Source organism: Scyliorhinus canicula, chromosome 5 (genome assembly GCF_902713615.1).
Source record: "Scyliorhinus canicula chromosome 5, sScyCan1.1, whole genome shotgun sequence".
Classification (NCBI taxonomy): Eukaryota; Metazoa; Chordata; class Chondrichthyes; order Carcharhiniformes; family Scyliorhinidae; genus Scyliorhinus; species Scyliorhinus canicula.
This window is the reverse complement of record NC_052150.1, coordinates 135,792,121-135,818,180: the sequence shown is the minus strand read 5'-3', so window position 1 is coordinate 135,818,180 and position 26,060 is coordinate 135,792,121. Positions and strand designations below refer to the sequence as shown.

Sequence of the window (26,060 nt, the reverse complement as noted above, 5' to 3'; positions counted from 1 at the left end):
CCTCCTTTGTTCGCGCCAGCCCCTGTAGCTCCATACCATGTTGCGTTGGGGCCGGCGCGGAGAAGGGAGACACCGCACATGCGCAGAAACCACGTCGGTCCCACTGTGCATGCGCGGACCCCGCAGCGCCCATCTGACGCTGGGATCGGCAGCTGGAGCGGCGTGGGCAGATCCATTGCCATGCTGGCCCCCTGTAGGGGCCAGAATTGCTGATCCTGAGGCCATATTGACGCTGTCAGGAAACGTGATGGCTTTTACGACGGCGACAACGCTTAGCCTCAGGATCAGAGAATCCCACTTCAGTAGTGGTCAGAATAAAATTAAACAAGAAAGTATAGTTCAGTTTAGAATTTGCAAACCATTTATTTCTCATAATACATAAGGCAATAGCTACTGGAAATGTATTACTGTTAATTATTTGCTTGAGCAGGGATTAAATAATTTTGGATTACAATTTAAAAAGAATGTTTTTTGACTACTTAAAAATGGGATGGGATTGATCCAGTACCTCTTTATTATCCTGGATGTGCCATCAGACAAACAAACTAGATGTTGTAGTGTAAATGTTCTTGAGGATGGAAGCAGCGACTGAATTGCAACAGCCCCGTTGAGCAAAATAGAGTACAACAATGGAGTAGGAGCCAAACATTATAGCAATCATTACATTTTTCAATACACAGCGTTACTTGTTGAACACACAAGGAATCAAAATAAATTCTACAGTACAAATCTACAAATCTACATACACACAAGATATTTATGAATTTATTTGATTTAGTGTATGGGAATGATTGGTTTACATTATTCTCTGATCATCCAGATTAGCATCAAATTCACATCACTGACAAAAATAAAATTACAATGCAGTCATTTAACACAAACATATATAACAATAAAGCTGGAATTCTTTACCCAAGTAACATATTACTGATGATCTTTTTCAAGGTCAGTCGCAATCTCCGTTATGTTCTGCCAGGCATACTGAACATGTTTACTTTCAACTGCCTGTGCACATAAAACAAACCGGAGGACAAACTTGTCACGAAGTCGGCATGGCACAATGTGAATCTTTCCCATTTTGTTTATTCTTTGAATGAGATTTTCATTCAGCTCGTTTGAACCCTAAACAAAATGAAGTACACGAGACAGATCTTGAAGAAGGTTTTTACTTTTTTATAACCATGCATATTTTAATAAACTGCAAACTTTCCGATGTGGAATCATAAAACCTACAGCGCAGAAGGAGGCTATTCAACATATCGTATCTATGCTGGCTCTTTGAGAAAGCAGACATGCTTCGTTCCACACCCCTGTATTTTGTCCTTAACCCTATAAATTCTTCATCTTCAAGTACCTAACCAAATCCCTTTAAAATTATTCATTGAATCGATTTCCACTATTCAGGTTGAACATTCTAGATCCTGTCAATTGAGTGAAAACATTTCCCCTCATTGCCCTACAGATATTTTGCCAATAATTTTAAATTTACAGCTTGAGCTCCTTTTCAGAACATGAGCAGCAGCTTTCCTCACTGCGGTGTGTCTGGGAGGTCGAGAGTTTCATGCACAGCACTTCTATAGACGTGGTTATTCTGCAGCTTAAGAGTATGGAAATTGTGTGCGAATGGGTGACCATCAGACAGTCGAGAAGAAACAGGCAGGAAGTACAGGAGTCCCTCAGTGCATCTCACTCAAACCAGTATTCATTTGGGGAGTGCTGCCAGAGCCAGGTCTATAACACTATAGATGTCTCAGCTGTACAGAAGGGGACATGGAAGTGTGGAAACGTAACATCGATAGGAGATTCAATCGTTAAGGAACTATATTGGTGCTTCTGCGGCCGTAGACATGAATCCAGGGCTGCCACAGTCAGGAGTGGGCCAATTAGCGGGCAGGGCGGGGGCTTCATTTGGGGCTGAAGGCAATGTGGCCGGACGGTCCAGGGAGCGCAAGCGGCTGATGCGGGCCACTATTTCGGCGGTCCAGGTCCGCGGGCTGAGTCCTCCATAGAGCATGGCGCGGCCGCTGCAGGCCGTCGCCGTGAACATGCGTGACCTCTGACCCGGAGGTGCAGGGGACTGTATCAGCAGCTACAGCTGCGAGCTTTACGACGGCTCCCTGCTAGCCCCCCAGCAAAATGGGGATTGATTGGCCTTTTGACACCTGCCGTAAAAGACCACAGACTGAATTCTCTGCCAAAGGAATGCTCTGTTTTGCCGGCGGCCTGGGGGTTTCCCAACAGTGTGGGGCTGCCCCACAATGGGATACCCCATTGACCAGCCTGCGTAACGGAGCATCCCACCACCAGGGTGAAACAGAAATGTGGCATGGCTGGCTGGAGAATCCAGCCCCGCTGTTTTCCCGACAGCATGGGGATTTCGTCTCCAAAACGGAGAATCCAGCCCAGTGTTTAAGTTGGCTGTGGAAAAGGACAAAGACCAAGCCAGAGTAAGAATAATTAACTGGGGGACGGCCAACTTCAAAGGGGTAAGAATGGATGTGACCTGAATATTTTGGAGTCAAAGCACAAACAGAAACTGAACAATGGGCTGAACGGTGGGATTCTCTGTTTCAGAGACTAAGGGCGCGATTCTCCGCTCTTACGCTGGTTCGGAGAATAGCGGGCCGCGCGTATTTTCACGGCGACGCCGGTCCGATGCCCTCCCGCTATTCTCTGATCCCCGCACAAACTACACATCGGAATTCCCGGCAAAGGCCTCGAAAGACCCCCCGACACGACCAGAATCCCGACTTATTGGCCCCCCGCTATTCACCGGCCCGGATGGGCCGAAGTCCCGACGTCCTCACGCCATGTTTTCACGCCGGCCAACACACCTTCTTTTGAAGTTCGTCAACCAGTCGTGCTGCCTGACAAGAGCTTCGAGGAGGTGAGCGCACTGCTGGAGTCTGGCCACAACGGGGAAGGCATCCCCGAGAACGGGAGGGGACCAGAGCAGGGGGGAGTGGGGGAGACTGAGGGGGGAGTGGGGGAGACTGAGGGGGGAGTGGGGGAGACGGAGGGGGGAGTGGGGGAGACTGAGGGGGGGAGACTGAGGGGGGAGTGGGGGAGACTGAGGGGGGAGTGGGGGAGACGGAGGGGGGGGGAGTGGGAGTGGGGGGGGGGTTAGGGAGAGAATGAGCGAGTGACCCGTCCAACCCCGTAACAAAATGTCTGCCACCATGCCATGGCGTGCCGGTCACAAGGACACGGCCGCTGGTTCCCCTGTGCCTTACGGCCACAGGCCACTGACGCACCGGTGAAGAGGACGTAGTTAACTGCCCGTTGGATGCAGAAAGTGACCAGGGGTTAGGCTGCCCGCGTGTCAGCAGCACGACCAGGCCACCGGGACACACAGGTATCCCGTGGCAGGCGGCTGCCGAGGTGTCGACTAACCTCCGTCTAACATGTCCCGTTTCTCTGCCCCCACCACCCTTCTGTAGGTTAGCACAATGTCTGCGAACAGAACGGCTATGTTCTGCGCAGTGGTTGGGGCCGCTGCACTGCATTTGGAGATGGAGCAGCATCCACAGCCACAACCCGCAGTGGATGCAGGGCCAGCTGCAGCAGCAGAGGGAAGGACCGAGGAGTTGCCAGTTGTCGAGCAGCATGGGGGGGAGGAGGAGGAGGGGGAGGAGGAGAGAATGAGGGTGCAGCAACGGCACCAGAGGCGACGACTAAGGCCGAGGGTGTACCGTGTCCGGATCTCTTTCCTAACAATGACGGACATCACCTGCAGGAGGAGACTCCGGCTGAGTAGGCGGACGGTGATACATATCTGTCACCTTGTGGCGCACCTTGCCCCACGTGGAATGCGGGGAGGACATGCGATCCCGGTTGCCATCAAGGTGACGGTCGCTCTTAACTTCTATGCGACCGGCTCCTTTCAGTCTCCGAGCGGGGACCTCTCCGGGATCTCCCAGTCATCGGTCCACAGGTGCATCCGGGATGTGACCGACGCCCTCTATGCCATCGCCGATCGCTACATCACCTTTCCCGAGGATCGAGCAACTCAAGACTCACGAGCTCGTGGATTTGCCAGCGTGGCTGGGATACCGATGGTGCAGGGGGCAATCGATTGTGTTCACGTCCGCCATGTGCCCGCCTGCAGGGGACAGGGAGGTGTTCACAAACAGGAGGGGGACATACTCCATGAATATCCAGGTGGTATGCGACCCCCACATGACGTTCATGAACGTCTGTGCAAGGTTCCCAGGGAGTGTGCATGACTCCTACATACTGGCGCAGTCGTACATCCCTGCGATGTTTGAGGGACGTCCCCCCCGGCTGAGGGGCTGGTTGCTAGGTGACAGGGGTTATCCGCTGAGGTCTTGGCTGATGACGCCTATACGGAGGCCTCAGACCAATGCTGAAGCCCGATACAACGAGGCCCATGCAGCAACCAGGGGTGTGGTGGAGCACTGCCTTGGCCTCTTGAAGATGAGATTCAGGTGACTGGACCGCTCCGGAGGGGCCCTGCAGTACCAGCCCGACAGGGTCGCTCACATTGTTGTGGTCTGCTGTGCGCTGCACAACATCGTGATGCAGAGGGGAGATGACCTGCTGCAGGGGGGGAGAAAGAAGCCAGTGGCAGTGGTGCCAGCACAGAGGAGGAGGAGGAGGAGAGGGAGGAGGAGGAGGAGGAGGAGGCTGGCGGAGTGGCGGGCGCAGCACACAGACACGACCCAGGTGCTGGTGATGTCCAGGAGGCGGCACGACAGACCCGGCAAGGGCAGCAGGCACGCGACGCCTTGGTGGCAGCACGGTTCACGCGTCGCATGCGACGTCCCCGCTGAACACCAAACCACCACCTGCATCGCTAGTCGTGCAGAGGGTCAACACACAACTGCCACCACCACAACCCCCTCCCACCCCCTCTCAGTGTACACTGCTCCACTTCGACATCACCCTTACCACTGGGTCCAGACGGTATGGCACAACATTGATGGCTGTGTCAGCGGGTGTGATCAGTGCCATGTGGAATGATGACAGCCTGCTCTGCGATGAGCTATGAGCTCAGAATCGTTAGAGAGATTCTGACCCATGGCAATAGCTGAACCATCAACCTTGGTGGCCGCTGAGTTCGTCACGGACACTCCATCACGTGCCCGCATGGGCTAACTGTGGGAGGGGGTGGGGGGAGGGGCAGGGACTGCACACCCGGCACCGAAGTTTCACCGCTCGTCAACCCCAGCGACACTCGGTCACCATCACGATTCCTGTGGCTGTGGAACAATCACACGGTATTACAAGTAAGGTGGAACAGTGCGTTTAATGTTAACAATAATTTACAGGTGCCCTAGCCCCTACAACTAAACTGTGCCCTTCACCCATGCCAACTTACTCAGTGTCTCTCTTTGTTGCCTTACGGGCCCTACCACTACGTCTAAGTGATTCCCCAGATGATACAGCAGGAGTGGAGGAGGACTGCTGCGAATCGCCCCCTTCGACTCGTTTCTCCTTCAGCAAGCGTTTCCTGGGGCGACCCGGCCTTGATGGGCCAGGCTGCTCTGCGGGCGTATCGGGTGACGTTGTGCCACCCTGCTCTGCCTGCTGCCCACCCGATGCACCAGGGATGGGACGGGGGGGAGGCCGAGAATTCCGGGACGTCCCGTGATGGAGTTAATGGGACGTGCCCCGAAACCTCCTCCTCCCTCGGGGAGCCTGGTGGCCCCGAGCCTCACTTTGGGACAGAGGTGCGAGCGGGGAGGTGCCCCGTCGCGCCACCGACACCTGGCGCTGCCAGTCCTGGAGGCCTGCAACGGTATCCACCAGGATCCGAAGGTTTGCAGAGACGGAGTCCAGGGAGTTAGACATTCCCGCCAGGGACTGTGCGATCTCAACCTGTGAGTGCACGACTCCATCCAGCACATGTGTCAGGCGGTTGATGCTCTCCGCGACTGACTGCTGGGACTGTGCCATCGACTGCTGTGACTGTGCCATGGCGTGCTGCGACTGGGCAATGACCTGCTGAGACTCGGCCAAGGCCTGCAGCGCGCCGGCAATGTCGTGTTGGCTCTGGCGCATTGCTGCCTGTGAGAGGGCAACCCTGTCCAGGGCCGAGGATGACGCGTGCTCATTAAGCCCAACGGCTTGCATAACCTGACCCATTGCCTCCACCGCGGATGCCACCCGTGCGGTGTCGGCCTGGGTTGCTGCCATGAGCGGCACCACTCCCCGCTCGTGGACGCGGTTCGACTCCTCTAACAGCGTCTGCAGAGTCTGGAAGACAGCCCTCATCCCGTCATTGTGTCCCTGGGTTTCTTGATGCATCGGCTGTGCGGGTGGGTTGAGAAAGTCCAGGAACTCGGAAAACGACTGGGAGCCAGCTGCATGCTGGGCCTGGCCTGGCCTCCGCCAGTCCGGGCCCTCGGCTGCTCCGACCTCCACCTGCTGTACCTGCTCAGCTGTGATGTGCGACCCAGACTGTGACCCAGGAGCCTCATCACTAAATAGGCCAACTGGGGTGAGTGTCTCTGGGATGGTGGATGGTGTGGGAGATAGCTGTGCCGCAAGCTCAAGGTCGTCTTGGGTGGACGCCTCCTCTATGTCATCGGCCCGCTGAGGCCGCAGGGCGTTCGCGGGCCATTTCTCTCTCTTGCTCTGTCACCGCCCTCTGGGCGTCCTGCTCCACAGATTCGGTTGGGGAGGATGGGACTCCCCGGTGATCGGGCACCCTCTGTCGTGCGGCCCTGGGTGCGGTGGGGGCAGATGCCTGTCTCCGCCTGGAGGCAGACGGCCCTGGTAGTTCGGCATCAGGTCCGAGGGAAGAGAATGAAACGGGTTATTTAGAGATGCTCGGTCGGGCGCTGGATGGTCCCAATGGGCAGATGGGGGAGGTGTCAAAGTGGGCAGGGTGTGTGAAGGGACAGAGGATGGGGGAGGTGTCCCAGTGGGTAGGGTGTTTGAAGGGACAGAGGATGGGGGAGGTGTCCCAGTGGGCAGAGTGTGTGAAGGGACAGAGGATGGGGGAGGTGTCCAAGTGGTCAGGGTGTGTGAAGGGACAGAGGATGGAGGAGGTGTTCCAGTGGGCAGGGTGTGAAGGGACAGAGGATGGGGGAGGTGTTCCAGTGGGCAGGGTGTGAAGGGACAGAGGATGGGGGAGGTGTCCAAGTGGGAAGGGTGTGTGAAGGGACAGAGGATGGGGGAGGTGTTCAAGTGGGCAGGGTGTGTGAAGGGACAGAGGATGGGGGAGGTGTTCAAGTGGGCAGGGTGTGTGAAGGGACAGAGGATGGGGGAGGGGGGGTGTTTGTCATGCAGGGTTGTCTCACTTGTTGCAGCTCCGCCAACCTCGCATTGCGCGATCTCCCGGGTGGCAGATCCCCCAACAAGGTCCAGTGCCCTCTGCTCAAACGTGGTGAGGGGGTGCAGGATGGGCGAACCCCCTCCAGTCCTGTTCCGCTCACGAGTGTTGTGAGCGGTCTTGTCCTGTTGGGGGAGGGGGCATAGGTAGATCATTAAAATACGGCAGGAATCAGCAGTCCGTTCAGATACTGGCACAGTTTGGGGGTCAAGTTGTAATAAGACCATTGCATCTCTCCACGGGGGCCAGAGCGCTGGGTATGTGACTACTTTGTGAACCACCCTCAACTCACTCTGCCCCAATCCGCCTCCACCCCCCGTGCCGGGGGGGGGGGGGGGGGGGGGAGGTGGGTGATTAAGTAAAGGGGGGAGGGATGGTTGTGACCCGGGGGCACCCTCTTGGCACTTACCCTGGCAGCCCTGGTGAGGTCGTGCATCTTCTTCCGACATTTCTCTGCAGAGCGAGGGGTCTGCCCCACAGCACTGACGGCAGCAGCCACCTCACGCCAGGCCTGGCGCACCGTGCTGGCAGGGTGGCGATGCCCTCTACGCGGGCAGATGATGCCCCTCCTCTGCTCGATTGATTCGAGCAGCGTCTCCACGTCAGCCTCCAAGAATCGCGGGGCTGCTCTCCTTTGCTCCGACATCCTGGCCTACAGTTTCAGTGCTCGCCCGCGCCTTTTTACGGCGTCGGGCGGCCTCACGTGGGCGTGTTCGTGTCGTCGTCGCGTTCCGGCGTCATCGCGCACGTGATTGACGCGGCCCCGTTCCTAGCCCATTTCCCGGACGTGAATACGTCAGGAACGGGGCCGTGTCGGGCCGTCGCAAAAGTGCGCCCTAAGTGTTGACCTCGGAACTGAATCGGTGATCTACAACGGGAAAATTGCCGCTGTTCCCAGAGCAATTCAGCAACCGTTAATAGGTTAGTACTGCGTCACGTGGAACACAATCGATTCCAAAGAGCAGTGTGGATTCGGCGGTTCGGGATGACTCTCGGGAGGCTGACAAGCTGCAGCCGCAGATACACACTTCACTCTACTCACGCACCATCCCAGCCAAGGAGACAGCAAGGAGAGCGACACCCCGTTTCATGGACGTGGAACTGGAAACGCTGCCAAACACCATGGAGGAGAGACAGAAGACCCTGAACCCCAGGGTGGGAAGGAGGCTGCCAGCCACTGCCATTCACCATGCCTGGATGCAGGTGGAAGAGGTCGTGTGCGCCATTGTCAACAGTGCTAGGACCGGCCAGCCTTCCCGTAACAGCCTTCCCGAACAGGCGCCGGAATGTGGCGACTAGGGGCTTTTCACAGTAACTTCATTGAAGCCTACTCGTGACAATAAGTGATTTTCATTTTCATTTCATTTCATTCAGTGTTGCCGCAGAAAACTGCACAACCTCAGGGCGCCGAGGGTGAGTAGGCAGCACGGTGCCGATAGCACCAACCCCCGTTCCACGCACCCCCACCACCACCATCCGGAGGGCTGCCAAAGGCCCACCCTGCACCACCTGCCGGCTCCCATACCGGCTGCCATGGCCAAATGCCCTGGCCACTGAAGCTACCAGCTACCCATCTCTTGGGCTGCACATATCCAACTATCTAACAATGTCCATTTTCTGTTTCTCCCCCCTACCCCCAGGAGCAGGCCACTCACCATCGCCGTGAAAGGGAGAGGATTGGAGGAGACCTCCGGATCTGGGGGCCCTCACCATAGCGGAACAGAGGGCACTGGATGTGGTCGGTGGGGCCGGAGAAAGGGCAGTCGCCGAGGCTGAGGTCGGCATTAGGCGAGAAAGTGAGACCCCGCTGACTTGCAGTTCCCCATGACGGCTGTGTCACTGCCATCCACCCCCAAAAACACACATCACCCCCACATTCACCACCACTCCCACACCTCCTCTCCACCATCACCACACCCCCTCTCTATCATCATCCCCCTCCCCACACCCACCCCAATCTCACCCTGGCCCGCAATGCAATAATGCATCCTGTCCTCCTGGTGATGGCGTTGGCCCTTCTGGTGCCTCCCTGCCCCCACCACAACCACAAGTGGAGGGCAGCCAGGACGAGGACACGGACAGCGACGGGAGACCTTGATCCGCATCCCGTGATATCCTGGAGCTCAAGACCGGGGAGCACGCCGACTTTCCGTCACAACTGTCTCCAACACCCTCCACCATCCCAGAGAAACTCACCTCGATTGAGCACTTCAGTGAAGAGACACAACAGGTGGTGGTAGGAACCCCTGAGGGGACAGACGGTCGGCTGACCCAAAGGACTAGCTGCCGTCTAGATGTTGGCTTCTGGAATGGACAGTCCCATTGATTGTGGAGATGCCGTTGCAGAGCCAGGGACTGCATGAGGACTTGTCAGCAACCATCCAGCTCCTGCTGGTGCACCGAGCAGTCCAACTGAATGCAGGAGCAAGAGGTGGTGCCAATCATGGATGCCACTCAGGCCAACACTGTACGAGTGGTGTCCACGGTAGTGGCCTTGGAGGTGAAGGTTTCAGCCATAGGTCAAGATGTCCGTGGCCTGGGGGAATCTGTGCAGGCTGTGGCTGAGGCCTAGGAAAGGGTTGTCCTGTCACAAGCAGCCATGTACTAGAGCTACCTGGACATTGCAACGGCACTGCAGAGCCTGGCCCAGTCACAACTGACAGCATTAGCGGCATTGCGCGGGTTCTGCCCAACGTCACACAGACATAGAGGGAGGTGGCACAGTCACTGGCTGATGTGGCACAGACCCAGAAGGTGGTGGCAGGTCGCAGTGTGATGTGGCGCAGGCCCAGAGGAAGGTGGTCTACTCCTTGTGCTCCATGGCCACAAGTATTGACACCCTGGTTGGGGCGGTGTTAGCCTCCAGGACTGGCCGCGCCTGGTGGCGGGTGAATCTCAGGGGTGAGCTCCGCGTGCACCCCTGTCCCATGGAGTAGCCTGGAGGCCATCAGGGACCCGGAGGGAGGAGGAGGTGATGGCACCCCTGCCAGTGACTCCCGCAGGGGAAGTACTGGAACACCATAGCACCTCGCAGTCGCCCTTCACGTTTGGTGGGCAGCGGGCATAACAGGGCAACACCATGTCACCTGGGATACCCAAGCAGCAGTGGGCCCATCTAGGCCTAGTCACCCCAGAAGACGGCCGCCAAAGTCCCCTTAGTCTGTGAAGCTGGAGACAAATACCACGTCCTGTGCTCGCAGGCCCAGGGGCACAGATTGTGCAGACTCGCTTGCCTGTCCAGAACCCATGTCATGCCCATCCTCGCACTCCCCAGCATCCTCCTCATCGGATCAGGACTGGCATTCATTCCCCTCCTCCAGCACATCGCTCCTCTGTGCAGGCCATCATGATGTGGGAGACCCTCCTATTGCCATACTGGAGGGCCCCTCCAGAAAGGTCCAGACACCTGAACCACATCTCCAGGATGCCGAAGCACCACTTGTTCACGCCCCTGGTCGCTGCATGGGCATCATTGTAGCCGGTCTCCAAAGTGGATAATACCGATCTCACAGCTGCCAATCCCTCAGCCGGGGGTGCGCCTCGAAGAGGGCAGGAACTATTGCATGTGCCAGGATAAAGGAGTCTTGCACTCTGCATGGGTATTGGGTGCAGACGTGCATGATGCGCAGCTCATGGTCACACACCAGCAGCTTTGCAGGCTGCGGCAATGGCAGTCGGTGCCTGTACACCCTGGTCCCGAGGTGGGGGTCATCCCGACATCACGGCCAAACCCCATGTCAACCCACGTTTGGTTTGTGAAGATCGACCTGTCATGGGCCGGTACTTGGAGGACGACCTGCATCCCGTTGATCATCCCCCAGACCTGGGGCATCTTGGCGATGACAGTGAGCCCCGCTGCCCTTTTCATACTGGTGGACTCGGTCCACATTGAATTTGATGTATTGTGGCGACTAGGTGTATAGGGCCTCTTGAGACGGTGCAAATGTACCTGTGCACCGAGGTCTGTGGGTGTCCGGACATGTCCCCACTCAGCACCTGGAAGGATACTCAGATTTAAATGTTCAGGGTAACAGTTACCCACACCCCTGTGTGCCAGGTGCACCATGATCTAGCCGATTTGTCACACTGTCCCTTGCTCAGCCGGAGTATTTGACGGCTTGCCTGGTTAGGCAGGTCCTCGAATGACAGGCCGGTACACATGAGGCCCTCATGCGATGCCTCCTTTGCACCACCTCCTCCTCAGCATGTTGGAAGGCCGGCTCCCCACCCTCACCGGCTGCCCCCTGTTCCTTTGGGGCAGGCTCTGCCGCTGCAGTGTCCCCCTCGAGCGGATCCAGCTTGTACAGCCTCAGTGCATCCTCCAGGGCTGCGGTGGCTAGGATGTAGGCCACCAACCGTTCCCCTTGGCACTCCACTGTCTGGACCCCTGACCCCTGGCACTCTACAAAACCAGGGGTCAGGGTGAGCGGTCAGTGGAGTGAACAGCAAGATGGCTGTTTTGCAGGCCGCCGCAATGGCAGGAATTTGGATTATCAGACCCATCGCCGAACGTGATTTCGGTGTCGCTGACCAGAGAATCTAGCCCACAGTACGTCATCTAACTAAAATAAAAATAGCATCCGTTCGGTCCGGATTAGCGGAGCCGTCTGCTGCCATTGTCGCACCGGGTACAATTCCACTATTAACGGCACTCTTTCTTTCATCCCCCCCCCCCCCCCCCCCCCCCCCCCCCAAACATTCCGCACTTATCATCATTTCCTGCACTGAGAAGCTCCAGCGAGCAGAGCTCCTCCGTGCAGGAAAATATTGTGACACCATTTAAATGGCATCCTGATCTCTCAGCTCCTGACGTAACTTCCAGATCCCCCCAACATCCCACTTACCTACAAGGGGGTGATCAAGCCCTCCTGCACTCCACCTCACATGGGCAGGGCACTCCCGGGCCCAATACTGGTACGGGCAAAATGTCAGCCTGGCACCTTGGCACTGCCAGCCTGCCTGGCAGTGCCAAAGTGACACCAGCAGTGTCAGGGTGCCATCCTGCCTGGAGACCGACCGCCCAGGGGCCTCCGATCACCTTGGACACCCCCCAGGTACCTTTCCGCCTGGTCCCCGTTTGTGGGGGCCAGTACTGAACAGAACTCAGTTGTGGTCTGCTCAGCGAGGCCTATAGATGCCGGGTGGATGTTCGATCCGGTATCAGTATGACTAAGTGGGTTCTTAGATTCACTTAGCCATGCAAGACTGATCATAATGTCTTGTGCGATCTGGTTAGATCGTGCGAGGTGTAATGGCTAATGGGAATCCCAGGATAACCTCTCCTGGTTCCAGTGGGACACAGCCGGTAGATTGCACCCATAGAGATTAAGATGAAAAAGAAAATGTGTGCTTATGACAGCTGTTGGACAGGGAATACAACAGAGAACCAGGCTGAATATAGAATGTTCAGAAGTGAAGTGAAAAAGCAAATAAGAGAAGCAAAGAGAGAGTATGAAAAAAGACTGGAGATAACTTAAAAGGGAATCCCAAAGTCATCTTTAGGCATACAAATAGTAAAAGGATGGTAAAAGGAGGAGTGGGGCTGGTTGGGGACCAAATTGGGGATTTATGCATGGAGGCAGGGGCATAGCTGAGGTATGAATTTAATATTTTGTATCTTTCTGAACCAAGAAAGAAGATGTAACGCAGTGAAAGAGGAGGTGATTAATACATTAGAAGGGTTTAAAATTCATAAAGAGATCTTGGACAGGATGTCTGTACTTAAAGTTCACAAGGCACTGGGACCAGACGAGCTGCAGGCAAGGATCTTGACAGAGCTGAGAGTAGAAATTGCAAAGGCTTTGACCATCATTTTTCAGTCTTCCTTAGACTCAAGAGCGGTGTTAATGTACGGGAGAATTGTAAATGTTACACACTCTTGTTTGCAACAGGTGTATAAATAAACCCAACAGCTACATATCAGTCAGTGTAACTTCGGGGATGGGGAAACTTCGAGCAACAATAATTCAAGCAGAATTAAGTCACATGGACAAATGCAGGTTAGTGACGGGAAGCCAGTTTAAGGGAAAATCAAGTTTAACTAACTTAACTTGCTGGAGTTTTTTAAACAGAGAGGATTGTTGAGGGTAATGCTGTTGATGTGGTGTACATGGACTTGCAGCATGTCTTTGATTTGGTGTCGCACAACAGACTTATCAGCAAAGTTATAGCTCATTGAACAAAAGAGACAGTAAAAATATGGATATGAAATTGACTGAATGATAGGAAACAGAGAGCAATGATAAATGGATGGCTTTCAGGCTATACTGGGGGAAGGTTTACAGTGGGGGTCCCCACGCTTCAATGTTTGGACCCTTGCTCTTCCTGCTGTATATTAATGACTTAAACCTTGGAATGCAGGGAAGAATTTCAAAATTTACAGGATTATATAAAATTTAGAAGCATCACAAATTGTGAGCAAGACGTGCAGAATGTTGAAAGGACAAAGACAAATTGTTGCAATGGGCCGACAAGTGACAGATAAAGTTCAATGCGGAGAAATGTGGAGGTATTCATTTTGACAGAAAGAACACAGAGATACAATATAAAATAAAGGGCATAATTCTAAAGAGGGTGCAGGAGAAGCAGGAGTTGAGTGTATATGTACAGAAATTATTCATAGAATCCCGAAATTGCAGAAGGCGACAATTCAGCCCATCAAGTCTGCACCGACCCTTCGAAAGAGCACCCTATCCATGCCCACCATCCCGTCCACCCCACCCTATCCCCATAACCCAACTGAACCTGCACATCTCTGAACACTAAGGGGCAATTTAGCACGATGAATCCACCGCATATCTTTGGACTGTGGGAGGAAACCAGAGCACCTGGAGGAAACCCATGCAGACACAGGGAGAACATACAAACTCCACACAGACAGTGACCCAAGTCCGGAATTGAACCAGGATCCCGAGCACTGTGAGCCAGGAGTGCTAACCACTGTGCCACCATGTGTAACCACAGGTGATTGACAGGTTGAGAAAGCAGCTAGTAAAGCACACAGGGACACAGAGTACAAGAGCAAGGAGTTCATGTTAAACTTGTATAAAACACTTATTTGTTCTTAACTGGAGTATTGAGTCCAGTTTTGGGCACCGCACTTTAAGAACAATGTGGAAGAGGGACAGTGCAAAATAGATTCGCATTAATGGTTCCAGAGATGGGGAACTTTAGCTCCAACCATAGATTGGTGAAGAGAAAGATAAGAGGAGATTTGATAGAGGTATTCAATATCATGAGGGGTTCGGATAGTGAAAAACTGTTCTCACTCGTGAAAACATCAAGAATGAGAGGACACCGATTTAAGGTAATTGGCAAAAGAAACAATGGAGACAGGAGGAAAAATGTTTTTCAAATGATGTTTACGATCTGAAATGCACTACCTGAGGATGTGGTGGAGTGCTCATGCATTGATGGGACATCACAAGGAAATATTTGGACACATTGTGGGTAGTAAGAGTGAGACACACAGGGGAGCAGCCTCACCAGATCTTCTCTTCAATCCTGTGGTTGCTGTAGCCTCAGAAATCGAAGTGCTTGTGAGCTTTACTGGCCCTATAGTTAGAACCCTTCCTATTACAGAATGGATGTGTCATCGCACACCCCCTCCCCCCCACCCCCGCCCCCCCTTCAAACACTGGAGTTTTCTGCTCCCTTAACTCTTGAACGGCTTTCCTTATTTTCCGGCCCTGCTGCCGTTGTGATGAGGTCATAAAATTCCACCCCATCCCCAATTTCTTTGTCTGCACTTCTATGTATTGGACCTTTGGAAACAAGTATTTGGACTAGAAATCTAGGCCTCAATGCTAAAGTGGAAAATATCAAGTGGGATTCATATTAACAGTATTTTTACATACCTTCATTCTGAAGCACACCAGTCCCAATAAGACATCATTTTCAATTTCAAATCGTCCATCTTGACGTACCAAACTCTCAAACTCGTGTGCTAGACCCACGTGCTGCAGCAAACACAACATAAATGGATGCTCAAGTCCCACTTTTTGACATACCTTTTCTCAGCAAAAATAAATGATGCTGCCACAAAATGAATAAATTGGACAAATAGTGTTGGAACATTGTCACTGTTTATGTAAGTTAAACATGAAAATATTTATAAATAAGACAAACTACAGGACAGGCACAACAATTAAAATCAATGAGACAATTTTATGACATTATTGATTAAATTCCTTGTGTAATGCTGTGTGTGCACCGATTCTTGGGACTGACAGCACAGAAAACGGTTTCGAGATCCATAAAGCTTGGCAAAATTTCTGCCAGGTTGAGGAAAGGGAGGTGGAAAGTGGGCGATTTATGTTGGGAGGGAGGCCAGGAAGCAGGGAGGTCCAGCAGCCAGTGGACCTTAAGAGTAGGGCACCTAAAGTCATTTGGGGGAAGCTGATGCAGGTGTTTCCCAGCCACACACTCCTTCCTGCCTGAGGCTGACCCCAATTATTTTGGGGCTTCCCCCATGCCCAGGAAATACTCCTGCCAGCCTACAAATTGTGGCTTGGAGGAAACAGCCCGAATAAGTGGCTAATAATTCACCACTTAAAAGCCTCAATTTCCAAGGCCTTGACTGCCCCAGTGTAAAATTGCTGTGAGGCTGGGTGAGCAGGAACCCAGAGGGAATCCCATTCCTTCTATTTCACACTCCCTGACCTAAGAAGGGAGCATGAAATTTAGGCCATTGTTTCCATGTGATAACTGTGTAAATTGGTATCCAGAACTGCATGTGTCTGCACTGAACTTAAAGGGCCAAAGAAAATGAATAATTCAATGATTTGTAAAATCATTTCCATAATATTTATCAGGTGAAAATAGGCAGATGTTGTAATGAAGAAGACATAGGATCGTAAAATCAGTTTAAGTCATGGCACAGTTCTGAAAGACTGATTTCAGTATCCTTGTGTTGGAATAGAGGAAATTGTGGACCATCAGAGGTTGAAGGCTGCACAAGCAGCTTGAAGAATTGGAAGTATTAGGAGAGGTGGCGGTGAGGTAAAGCTAGGTGTTTTCAACATATGTTTAGAAGCAATTCCCATTTCTGCGAATTATACCAACATGGATAGCATGTAAATGAGGAGGAGGAAGGGGCCAGGGATGGATCCTTGCAGGATTTTTGAGTTGATGATTCTGGTTGAGAGAGAAATTAGTGCTGGAGTTACTGTGGTTACAACCTTATTTTTAGTCATTTACAGGATGTGGGCGTCACTGGTGAGGCCAGCATTTTTTCCCGATCCTTAGTTGTCCTTCAGAAGGTGGTGGTGAGTTGCCTTCTTGTACCGCTGCAATCCTTGCGGTGTAGGTACACCTACTGTGCTGTTAGGGAGGAGTTCCAGGATGTTTCCCCAGCGACAGTGAAGGAAAGGCGATATACTTCCAAGTCAGGATGGTGAGTAACTTGGAGGGGAACCTCCAGTTGATGGGGTTCCCAGGTATTTGCTGCTCTTGTCCTTCCAGATGATAGCGGTCATGGGTTTGGAAGGTGCTACCGAAGGAACCTTGGCAAGTTACTGCAGTGCGTCTTGTAGATCGTACATGGCTGCCACTGTTCATCGGTGGTGGAGAGATTGAATGTTTATGGAAGAGTAGCAATCAAGTGTGCTGCTTTTACCTGGATGGTGTTGAGCTTCTTGAGTGCTGTTGGAGCTGTACTCATCCAGTCAAGTGGAGAGTATTTCATTACACCCCTATGGCAGCATGGTGGAACACAGGTTAGTACTACTGCTTTACAGTGTCAGGGACCCGGATTCAATTCTGACCTTGGGTTGCCGCATGGAGTTTACACTTTCTCTTTGCGACTGCGCGACAGGTAAGTGTGGGGTCTGTGGGGGGCGGAGAGAGGATCGAGCACCATGGGCGTGCTCGTTAGGTGATTCGCCCGCGATCGGTGCCCACTGATCGTTGGGCCGGCGTCTCTAAGAGACGCACTCTTTCCCCTCCGCCGTCCCGCAAAATCAAGCCGCCATGTCTTGTGGGGCAGGGGAGGGGAAGACGGCAACCGCGCATGCGCGGGTTGGAGCCGGCCAACCTGCGCATGCGCGGCTGACGTCACTTAGGCGCTGGCGGCCGCGTCATTCTCGGCGCGCCGCTTTGACACAAGCGTCAAGGCCCGGCGGCTGAGTTTCTCACAACGCCGCTCCTAAGGGTTTCACGCACAAGCGCGATGACGTCATCCGCGCATACGCGGGTTGGAGTCGTCCAATCCGCGCATGCGCGGCTGACGTCATCTGACGCATCAGCCGTCGCTAACTCTGGCTAGCGGGCTTAACGAAATTCGTTAAGCCCGCGATGCCGGAGTTCATGGCCGCGCGATAGTAGCCCCGACCGGGGAGCTTATTCGGTTCCCGGTCGGGGGGGCGGAGGCTGGCGTCAAACGCGCCCGTTTTTTACGCCAGCTTCCCGAGTTTTCGTGACTCGGGAGAATCGCGCCCATAGTGTGGCACAGCTGTGGTGCTAAGTCAGATGATTCAAAGCTAAATCTAGCAGTCCAAAACTTGGCATCCACAAGGTGCTATGGATAGGATAATGTATAACATTTTGGCCTCGCAGGTCCCTCATTTGCCACCACCATTAAGTGTGATTAGGATTGTTTTCGTTGGAATGAGGGAGTTGAGGGGGGACCTGATTGAGGTCTACAAAATTATGAGAGGTATGGACAGGGTGGATAGCAACAAGCTTTTCCGAAGAGTGGGGGTGTCAGTTACAAGGGGTCACGATTTCAAAGTGAGAGGGGGAAAGTTTAAGGGAGATGTGCATGGAAAGTTTTTTACGCAGAGGGTGGTGGGTGCCTGGAACGCTTTACCAGCGGAGGTGGTAGAGGCGGGCACGATAGCATCATTTAAGAAGCATCTAGACAGGTATATGAATGGGCGGGAACAGAGGGAAGTAGACCTTGGAAAAGAGGAGACAGGTTTAGATAAAGGATCTGGATCGGCTGGCTGGGAGGGCCGAAGGGCCTGTTCCTGTGCTGTAATTTTTCTTTGTTCTCTTTGTTCTTTGTTCAATGTAATGTATAGAGAGGTGGATCTGGTACAACACTAATCCCACGTTAGAATAAGGTAATCATAGAATGTACAGTGCAGAAGGAGGCCATTCGGTCCATCGAGTCTGTATCGGCTCTTGGAAAGAGCACCCTACCCAAGGTCAACACCTCCACCCTATCCCCATAACCCAGTAACCCCACCCAACACTAAGGGCAATTTTGGACACTAAGGGCAATCAAACGCCTTACTAAAATCCATGTATACTACATCAACGGCTCTACCTTCATCTATGTACATAGTTACCTCCTCAAAGAATACAATAAAACTTGTGAGGCAAGACTTACCCCTCACAAATCTGTGCTGACTATCCTGGATTAAGCTGTATCTTTCCAAATGATCATAAATCCTATCCCTCAGGACCCTTTCCAATAATTTACCTATGACCGATGTGAGACTAACCGGCCGATAATTCCCAGGGTTATACCTATTCCCTTTCTTGAACAAGGGGACAAATTCGCCTCTCTCCAGTCTTCTGGCACTATTCCTGTAGACAGTGGAGACATAAAGATCAAAGCCAAAGGCTCTACAATCTCATTCCTCGCCTCCCAATGAATCCTAGGATATATCCCATTAGGCCCAGGGGACTTACCTATCTTCAGGCTTCTCAACATTTCTAACACATCTTCCTTCCGAATATCTACCTCCTCCAGCCTACCAGCCTGTATCACACTATCCTCCTCAAGAACTTGGCCCCTCTCCGTTGTGAACACTGAAGAAAAGTATTTATTTAGGGCCTCTCCTATATCTTTAGACTCCATGCACACGTTCCCACTGCTGTCCTTGACCGGCCTTAACGTCACCTTGGTCATTCTTTTATTCCTCACATAAGTGTAGCAAGCCTTGGGGCTTTCCTTGATCCTACCCGCCAAGGACTTCTCATGCCCCCTCCTAGCTCTCCTAAGCCCTTTCTTGAGCTCTTTCCTAGCTATCTCGTATCCCTCAAGTGCCCTAACTGAACCTTGTTTTCTCATCCTTACATAAGCCCTCTTCTTCCTCTTGACAAGACATTCAACCTCTTTTGTAAAGCATGGTTCCCTCACTCGACCATTTCCTCCCTTCCTGTCAGGGACATACATATCATGGACACGCATTATTTCCTCCTTTAACAAGCTCCACATCTCAATTGTGCCTATCCCTGACAGTTCCTGTTTCCATCATATGTCCCCAATTCTTGCCTAATCGCATCGTAATTACCCTTCCCCCAGTTATAAACCTTGCCCAGCTGTATGTTGCTATCCCTCTCTATTGCTATAGTGAAAGTCACCGAATTGTAGTCACTATTGTCATGTGAGAGCATCTTTAAGAAATGGATATTCATAAATGGGTGTGTATATAAATATCTGCAGTGAGAGTACCTTTAAGAAATTGGTGTTTACTACTGCAGTGATGTCAGAGTGTGGGTGGAGCTGGGTTGTCTGCCAGATTTTTACTTTCATTTTAGGCTGTTTGCTGCAGGGTGTATTTTAGTTTGTTTTCAGTGTTGGAGCTGAAGCCAGACAAAGCATGTGTACTGTTTATCTCTCTGCCATTAGGGCAGCACGGTAGCATGGTGGTTAGCATAAATGCTTCACAGCTCCAGGGTCCCAGGTTCAATTCCCGGCTTGGGTCACTGCCTGTGCGGAGTCTGCACATCCTCCCCGTGTGTGCGTGGGTTTCCTCCGGGTGCTCCGGTTTCCTCCCACAGTCCAAAGGTGTGCGGGTTAGGTGGATTGGCCATACTAAATTGCCCGTAGTGTCCTAAAAAGTAAGGTTAAGGGGGGGCTTGTTGAGTTACGGGTAGAGGGTGGATACGTGGGTTTGAGTAGGGTGATCATTGCTCGGCACAACATCGAGGGCCGAAGGGCCTGTTCTGTGCTGTACTGTTCTATGAAAATACTATCTCTTGATCATTTGGTGAATTCAGAATTAACAATGTTCTCAGTAATGAATGTAAACCTAATGTGCTTCTGTTAAAAGGTGTTTCTTTTGTCTTCTGGATGTTGTTTGGGAAGTTATTATGGATTACTTAGTGTTGTATTCTTTGGGGATTGTATTTGAATTAATGGTCGCTAAGATGTTCACTGTATGTTTCAAAAAGGTTAACTTGAGTTCATAAAATAAACATTGTTTTGCTTTAAAAATATTTTTCCATTTCTGCTGTGGCACACCTTTAGAGTGGGCCGTGTGCTCCTCATACTGCAATCTATTAAATGTTGTGGGTCAGGTGAACTCCATGATCTACTTTGGGGTTCTCTAAACCCTGGCCTCCAACTACCTCCAAAGTGCTCTCCCACAACCAAATCTAACACTTGGACCGGTTCATTACCCAGTACCAAATCCAATGTGGCCCCACCTCTTGTCGGTCTATCCACATATTGTGTGAGGAAACCCTCCTGTACACACTGGATAAAAAACAGCCTCATCCAAACTTTTCGAATTATAGTGGTTCCAATCAATATTTGGAAAGTTAAATCACCCATGACAACTACCCTGTGACTACCGCACCTATCCAAAATCTGCATTGCAATATTTTCCTCCACATCTCTGTTACTGTTTGGGGGCCTATAGAAAACTCCTAACAAAGTGACCGCTCCTTTCCTATTTCTAACTTCAGCCCACACTACCTCAGTAGACGGATCCTCCTCAAACTGCCTTTCTAGAGCCATTATACTATCCTTGATTAACAATGCTACTCCTCCACCTCTTTTACCACCTTCCCTAATCTTACTGAAACATCTAAAACCCGGAACCCCCAATAACCATTCTAATTCCTGTTCTATCCACGTCTCCGTAATGTTCACAACATCGTAGTCCCAGGTACGAATCCATGCTTCAAGCTCACCAACCTTATTCCTGATGCTCCTAGCATTGAAGTAGACACACTTCAAACCCCTTCACGCCTGCAGATCCACCTTCCTCAGTACTGCACCACCCTCAACTTCCTGAACTCCAGCAATGCTATCTCCTGGACTATAAATCAGTTTCCCATCCCCATGCCAAATTAGTTTAAACCCCCCCCCCGAAGAGCTGAAGCAAATTTCCCTCCCAAGATATTGGTGCCCCCCTGGTTCAGGTGTAACCCGTCCTGTTTGTACAAGTCCCACCTTCCTCAGAATGTGCTCCAATTATCCAAGTAACTGAAACCCTCCCTCCTACACCATCCCTGTAGCCACGTGTTTAACTGCACTCCCTCCCTGTTCCACACCTCACTAGCACTGGCAGCAAACCAGAGATGACAACATGGTCTGCCCTGGCACTCAGCTTCCACCCCACCTCCCTGAATTCCTGTTTTACATCCCTGTCCCTTTTCCTACCTGTGTCGTTGGTACCGATGTGTACCACGACTTGTGGCTGCTCCCCCTCCCCCTTAAGGATCCTGAATGAAGCTGAGAATTGCTTTTGCTCAGAGGGCTGTGAATCTTTGACATTCTCTATCCTAAAGGGCAGTGGAAACTCAGTGATAGAGTATGTTTGTTTAAAGCAGAGTTTGGCAGTTTTCTAAATACCAATGACATAAAGGGATACAGGGATAGTGTGGGAGAAAGGCATTGAAGCGTATGATCAGTGATGATCATATTTAATGGTAGAACAGTTTCAATGGGTTGAATGGCCTTCTCCTGTTCCTATGTTAAGCCTTTTTGAAAACATGCATCATCATTCTTCTCTATATGTTGAAATAGAAAGCCTATAGGATTTCTCACACTATTGTTAGAACTGCAACTACTTTTAAGCTATTGTAATATATATATTTCCATTATATACTAGGTATCAAACTGCTTTGTTTATTACACACTCTGAGTTAATGGTTATACGAGACAGAATGAGAAGGATTACTGCTGTTTTGATCAAAGTATTGTACACAGAGATATAATGTGACACAGATTTTCAGTATACTTTGTAAACACTTTTTATATACCTGCATATATCATTTTTGGTAACCTACCTTACGGATATGTTCTTGAAGTCCTTTTATTCCAAACATTCTGAACACAAACCACATTTTCAGAGAGCGGAATCTACGTCCGAGGGGAATCTGCCAGTGCTATATATGTAAACAGTGTTAGTTAAAATAGCTACTTGGTGACTTCTGTCCCACAGCCTGAATCAAATTGACGGAGAACTATTATTGACTTGTCCTTAATGCTGGAATACGTAATTTGAGCTCATACTCAAGGTGAAGGCTGAAGATTGAATGGAGAGAATTAATTCATACTCATTAAGCTCTACATCCAGCCCTGAATTTCCTTGATACATTGCAGTGTTGTTACTTTACAAAGCTGCACTGATCATCTGCAAATATGTTTCTTGGGAAATTAATTTTCCTGTGAAGTGCTTTAAGTTTGGGCATAGTTACATTCTAAATATGCATTGAGCAGCCGAGGCCCAGAAAACTACAGTTCATAAGTGATGCAGTTTCTGCAGAAACTTTAACAGAATTCTCAGTTTTTGAGATGAAATGCAATGGCTGGCTGCTTTGGCAGCACCTTTCCCACTGGCCAAAATCAGGATTCCCCAGCAGATTCTGCGCTTAGAATCTAATTAATTATGCACAAGTGGGCTCCCCTCTGCATCGCCTGGCTGCAATCAGCTGATTCATCCACCCGCTCATGTGCCAACACAGAGTTTAATCTCTCACAAGAACCTGGTATGGATCGCAGCTATATCACTTCATCAAATCCTGCAATTCACATTGAGTGCCATGTGCTCCGAATTCACTTCAGCTCATCCGATAAAACTGCCCATCTGTCTTTTTCAGATAGACCATGGCCAGCTACCAGCCAAGGAGCTCTCTGAGCCCCAGGCATGTCTGTGAGTGAGGGGGCTCAGGAAGAACTATCAAAGCGTACACCATACCCACTAATGCAGAGACCCACCTCAAGGATAGAATCAGGGTCACTTTCTGGGGAACATCTCACAGACATGACCCCCCAGCAATCAGAGGCTGGAACAGGCCAAATCTCTGGAACTCAAGAGGGCTGCTGGAGACCAGTCACATGCTCAGCCCCAGTCAGATGATGAGCTTTTGGCAGCATCTGTCAGTCAGCTCACAGGTGTAGATGCAGAGGGCGGCATTGGGACATCGGGCACAGCTTCGACAGTCACTGGTCATTTTGAAGGCCTTTCAAAGCTCTCAAATGCTTTGGGAAGCCAGTGGTGCACTCATGCCAAGAAAGCAGGTAAATGCCATTGCTGTGTAAAGTCCCCTGCCGATTGGATGGGTGGATTGTCAAAACTGCCAAGAAGGTCAAAGAAGTGACATGATAAGTGAGTTGCCCGGATTTGGTTCACACAAGTACAGTATCTCACAACTTGCAACCTCAAGATAAAGGCCGTGCCAGATTTCAGATTGCGCCGAATTTTGGATCAGATGATTCGAGATATGGGCACTTCGGGTGAAGCTGGTGCAGTTGGGGTCAAGGATTACTCAGACAGTGGGAATAGACTGGCAAGTAAGCGCCGAAGGGAATAACTAGTCAGGTGCTACACTATCTAACTTGTCCAGTTTAGTGTTCTTTAATTTTTCTCAATTCAAATTGATGCATGGAATATTCTAAAAATATCTGGTTTTGGACAACTCAGATTTTAGACACTGCACTGTATTACATAGTAAGGGAAATGTTGTAGTCTGGTGGGTAGCATCCCTGTCTCTAAGCCAGGTCCTCTGCATTTGAGTCCCATTCCACGCTTTTATGGCCATGGGAGATGTGCTCATTAAGTGGTCAAACAGATTGATTATCAACCAGTAAATTCTCCTGATAACTCCATGGCAGCCGGTAGGAACAGAAGGGCCTCCTCGTCATCCATGATTGATGCAGAGTGGTGCCCCTCAAGCTATAGCCTCTGGTGATATGCTGGTGACCTGTTCCAGGGAAAACTAGACACAGAAACAGACTGAAACACCTGCTCTGTCTATCTGGTGTGCAACCGGATTATCGGAGGCATACTGATAGCTATGTGCACTGATATACAACTACATACATTTATTCAACTATATACATTTTTGTGTACATGCATATCACCACATCCCCTTCCTTTGGAGGCATTAATATTTACCAACGTGACTGTGCTTTAAATAACCTGATATGCATGATAACTTAAAACATATACCTTACACAGTTTATTACAAGTTCAGTCTGTGAGGCTTGCAACAAAGTCTGGTTGAACTCCTGAGTGATGTTTGAATCTGCAATTGTGTACCACCTTCATTTGTTGCTGGTGTTCCTGCTCATCCGCTTTCACTGTTGTGGATGCTTCTCTGATCACTGGTTCTGTTGGGTAGTCTGTGTCCTCTTCAATTTGGCGATTATGCACCAGCTCTTCTGCTGGACTCAGCACGAAAGGCCGTTGCACTTTCAATTGTACTTTTCCGTTCCTTCACAAGACTGGATCATCGTCAGTAAGCACCAGAAATGACTGGACCTGCCTGTTGCAAAATCTTTGCAAGGTTTGACCATCCATTGTCATTGGCATCCTCGAGTCAGACGGTATCACCTGGATGCGGTAGCTGGAGCTTCCTTGTGGATCTATCATAGACCTCTTTCTGCCTCCTCTTCTGAAAAAGCAATTTCCACTCCAGTCGTTGATCTACAGGGGAAGCTGCCATGGAAGGCAAGGTGTACGTAGCTGTCTGTTCATGAGCAGCTGTGCCGGCGGTAGTCCATTGACAAGTTGTGCCAAACGATAGCTTAGAAGCGCCAAATAAATGCCTTCAGGACTATCAATGGCCTTCTTTAGCAGCTGTTTTATGAAGCGCAGACCCTTTTCCACCTTCCCGTTCGATTGGGGATATAGAAGATTAGAAGTAATGTGTTTAAAATCATAGTGACGGGCAAATTTAGTCCATTCATGATTTTTGAAACAAGGTCCATTTTCCGACATAACAATACTTTGTATACCATGCTGGGCAAAAATTACTTTGGCATGTTGTATGACACACCGAGCAGTCGCGTTCGCCAACTGTACAACCTCCGGATAGTTCAAGACGTAGTCCATTAATTGCAAGGTAGTCTCTCCAATTGAAGTGGAACAGATCCATGCCCACTTTCTGCCAGGGACTTCAATAATGTCACCCACTTGCATCAGCTCTTTGCTTTGCACATTACGAAATGTGTCAGTGGTCGACCATGCCTGCAACGTCTTGGGTGATGCCTGGCCAATAGATGTTATCCCTGGCCCTGTGCTTGCACTTCTCAATACCCAGGTGCCTTTTATGGAGCTTCTGAAGTATGAGCGGCCTCATGGTATGCAGAATCACCATCCTATGCTGTCGCAGAAGAAGGCCATTCGCCTGACTCAATTCTGACTGAACATTGTAGTACCCTGAGTAGGAACTCTTCAGCCATCCCGCTCGGAGAAATTTAATTCCCATTTGCAGGACTACGCCCTTGCTGTTTCTGCCTTTATTAGGCGAGACTGGGAGCGATGCAGTGCCGAGATTGACATGTAGTTGCACATCCTCATGAACCAGGCTCTCTTTGATGCCCATGGCTCGGGAAAGCGTGTCAGCACCTGTAAGGTACTTGCCTGGTGTATAGATGAGGTCAAAGTCTTTGCTCTGGAGCTTCATCATTAGGCGTTGTATTCTCGGGACATTTGGCACAAATTCTTTTCCACAATGGAAACAAGTGACTGGTCAGCCACCATTAGAAAAGTCAGCAGCCCGTACACATAATCATGGAATTTTTCTAAACCTGTGACTAACCCACGGCATTCTTTTTCAATCTGCGCATACC

At 50.9% G+C, this 26,060-nt stretch overlaps 1 protein-coding gene across 4 annotated transcripts in view; it reads right to left on the bottom strand.

Moving 5' to 3' along the window:
* Window positions 1–338: 338 nt before the first annotated feature.
* Window positions 339–26,060, bottom strand: part of LOC119966288 (aromatic-L-amino-acid decarboxylase-like) — a 195,394-nt gene continuing 169,672 nt past the window's right edge. For 3 of the 4 annotated variants that reach the window (XM_038797739.1, XM_038797741.1, XM_038797740.1), the window contains exons 12-14: window positions 22,271–22,369; window positions 15,157–15,258; window positions 339–1,122 (exon numbers count right to left, since the gene is read on the bottom strand). In XM_038797739.1, coding sequence (XP_038653667.1) covers window positions 925–1,122; window positions 15,157–15,258; window positions 22,271–22,369 — 399 coding nt within the window. In that variant the 3' untranslated portion in view covers window positions 339–924. The remainder of the gene's footprint in view (window positions 1,123–15,156; window positions 15,259–22,270; window positions 22,370–26,060) is intronic. The other variant, XM_038797742.1, reaches the window with a different exon arrangement.